This window comes from Carlito syrichta, unplaced genomic scaffold (genome assembly GCF_000164805.1).
Source record: "Carlito syrichta isolate Samal-C Ts95f unplaced genomic scaffold, Tarsius_syrichta-2.0.1 Scaffold58543, whole genome shotgun sequence".
NCBI lineage: Eukaryota > Metazoa > Chordata > Mammalia > Primates > Tarsiidae > Carlito > Carlito syrichta.
The window spans coordinates 14,132-16,756 of NW_007002639.1; the positions used below are offsets into that span (position 1 = coordinate 14,132).

Sequence of the window (2,625 nt, forward strand, 5' to 3'; positions counted from 1 at the left end):
TATAATTTCAGGAGTAGATGCCAATGTAAGACATAAACTGGGTGATTGTGCTTGTGAGCATCCCACATGTGGGGAATGCAAGAAATAAACCTGGATTTAACTCAAGAAATATTGAGAGAAAATGTATTATATTGAGAGAAAATAAACGATATTCCATAATAATCAATGTGGAGGAGATTTTTTTTTAAATATATGATTCTCCTTCCCTAAAAATTTTGACCCCATCTTAGGCTGGATTTTCAGTGTTTATGGTGTGGTCAGACATGCCAGCAGGATGACTGAATGTGGAAATACAGGGAAAAGAGATCATGTCTAGAGATATAGTCCTGATAGTTTATTAAGCAGTGGTTGAAGCTACTAAGAAGTTGCATAACTCACCAAAAAAAAAAAAAAGAAGAAGTTAAGAACAGAAAAAGAAGAAAAGCACTGTGATTACATAAATTTGAGGGTTTGCCAAAGACAAAACCTATTAAAGGAAGTGATTTTTACTTTGAAAATGAAACACCTGGAAAGAAAATTTACTGGGCTGTTTTGGTAGGACCTAAATGCAGTGGTCTTTGTGATTTACAATCTTCCATTGCTATCACAGACACCTGTTATCTCCTGGACTCCAGAATCACCCGGAGTTTGTTCAATGGAACAATTCCTAATTTCTGGACTGGTCCTTCCACTACCAGACCCTTTGTACTGGAGTATTTTGTCAAAGACTTCAAAAAGGTATCCTTTCCTTATTCATATGTAATAAAATTAGTGTTTGATTCTGGATTATCCATTAAGTTATAAGGTCCTTGAGAAGAGAGGCTATGTCTTGAATGAATGAGTGAATAAAGTGCGTTTGTCACATATTTATGACTTCTCCATGAGGTTTAACAAAGTATCTAGACTGTGAAATAAAAAATTTAATTATTTGTTAAGTTGTTAATTTCTAGGTGTTTGGGTTGTGATTCTGGGACCAAAAGGATAGGCATCTCTGACTCACAGATTTCTCACTTTGTAGACATGACTATGCAGGGTTGAATGACAATTAGTCCCATTGACCAACAGCATTTTTCCCCAAAGTATTGGGCATCTCTATATTTAATAAACTCTAGTGTAGAGACAGCTGTTCACTTAAGTCAGAAGTGGTGGATAAGGAAGATCACTACACATAATCACTTCACTAACAATTCTGGATTCCTCTTCCCTTTCATGATGAAGGAGCCATGAGTGGGAAAAACCAGTCCTCTACACTAGACTTCATCCTCCTAGGAGTTGCCAGTCAGCAGAAACAGGAAGATTTCTTCTTCATCCTCTTCCTATTAATCTACCCCATCACATTGATTGGAAACCTGCTCATCATCCTAGCCATTTGTTCTGACATTCGCCTTCACAACCCCATGTATTTTTTCCTTGCCAACCTCTCCCTTGTTGACATCTTCTTCTCATCTGTAACCATCCCTAAGATGCTGGCCAACCATCTCTTAGGGAGCAAATCCATCTCCTTTGGAGGATGCTTAGCACAGATGTATTTCATGATTGCCTTGGGTAACACAGACAGTTATATTTTGGCTGCAATGGCATATGATAGAGCTGTGGCCATCAGTTGCCCTCTTCATTACACAACAATTATGAGCCCACGGTCTTGTGTCCTGCTAGTTGTTGGGTCTTGGGTGGTTGGAAATGCCAATGCCCTCCCCCACACTCTACTCACAGCTAGTTTGTCCTTCTGTGGCAACAAGGAGGTGGCTAACTTCTACTGTGATATTACCCCTTTGCTCAAGCTGTCCTGTTCTGACATTCAGTTTAATGTAAAGATTATGTACCTAGGGGTTGGCATTTTCTCAGTGCCATTACTATGCATTATTATCTCCTATATTAGAGTCTTTTTCACAGTCTTACAGGTTCCATCCACCAAGGGTATGCTCAAAGCCTTCTCCACCTGTGGCTCTCATCTCACAGTTGTTTCTTTGTATTATGGCACAGTAATGGGCATGTATTTCCGCCCTCTGACCAGTTACAGCCTAAAAGATGCCGTACTAACTGTTATGTACATGGCAGTGACCCCAATGCTAAATCCGTTCATCTACAGTCTGAGAAATCGGGACATGAAGGCTGCCCTGTGGAAACTCTTCAGCAAAAGAGTCTTCTCATAACTAATGTGAGCCCTTCTTTAAATACTGTAGTCCTCAATTAGAGTACACTTGGAAATCCAGCATCAATGTTATCGCCCTCCAAGAAGCTCCCTTTGGTCTTTTCAGCCTGAAGTTACTTTTCTCAGAAATGTAATAGTTTGATGAGACATCTTTTTTAAATTATCAGTTTGTACATATTCCTTCTCCTTCTGGCAGAGCAGCAGCACAGGAATATTGGGTTCATGTCCCAGCTATGCTACTGACAAGCAATGTAAAGCTAGGAGGGTCTGAACCTCAGCTTCTACATGTAAATATTAGGAATAATGATAACTGTCCTACTTGTGTCACAGGGTGTGTGAATTACAATAGCTCATGCTTTCAAGATTGTGAATCACTATTCATTGTCAAAAATTGACAATCATGCTTAATCCCCCCTATTAGGTCTGTAAGCCCCTGAGGGCAAGAGCTGTCTTCACACATCACTGTACCTTCACAATCTTGGTCATTTAAAGTG

The 2,625-nt window shown here is 39.6% G+C and overlaps 1 protein-coding gene across 1 annotated transcript; it reads left to right on the forward strand.

Moving 5' to 3' along the window:
- The first annotated feature begins 1,202 nt into the window (after positions 1 to 1,202).
- LOC103251541 (olfactory receptor 1A1) lies at positions 1,203 to 2,132 on the forward strand. Its single transcript, XM_008050136.1, has one exon. It carries the CDS (start codon positions 1,203 to 1,205, stop codon positions 2,130 to 2,132), a length of 930 nt encoding a protein of 309 aa, XP_008048327.1.
- The last annotated feature ends 493 nt before the right edge of the window (positions 2,133 to 2,625 follow it).

Bases quoted from the DNA above. Each gene is read 5' to 3' on its own strand.
- LOC103251541 (XM_008050136.1), top strand. From the start codon at position 1,203: ATGAGTGGGAAAAACCAGTCCTCTACACTAGACTTCATCCTCCTAGGA.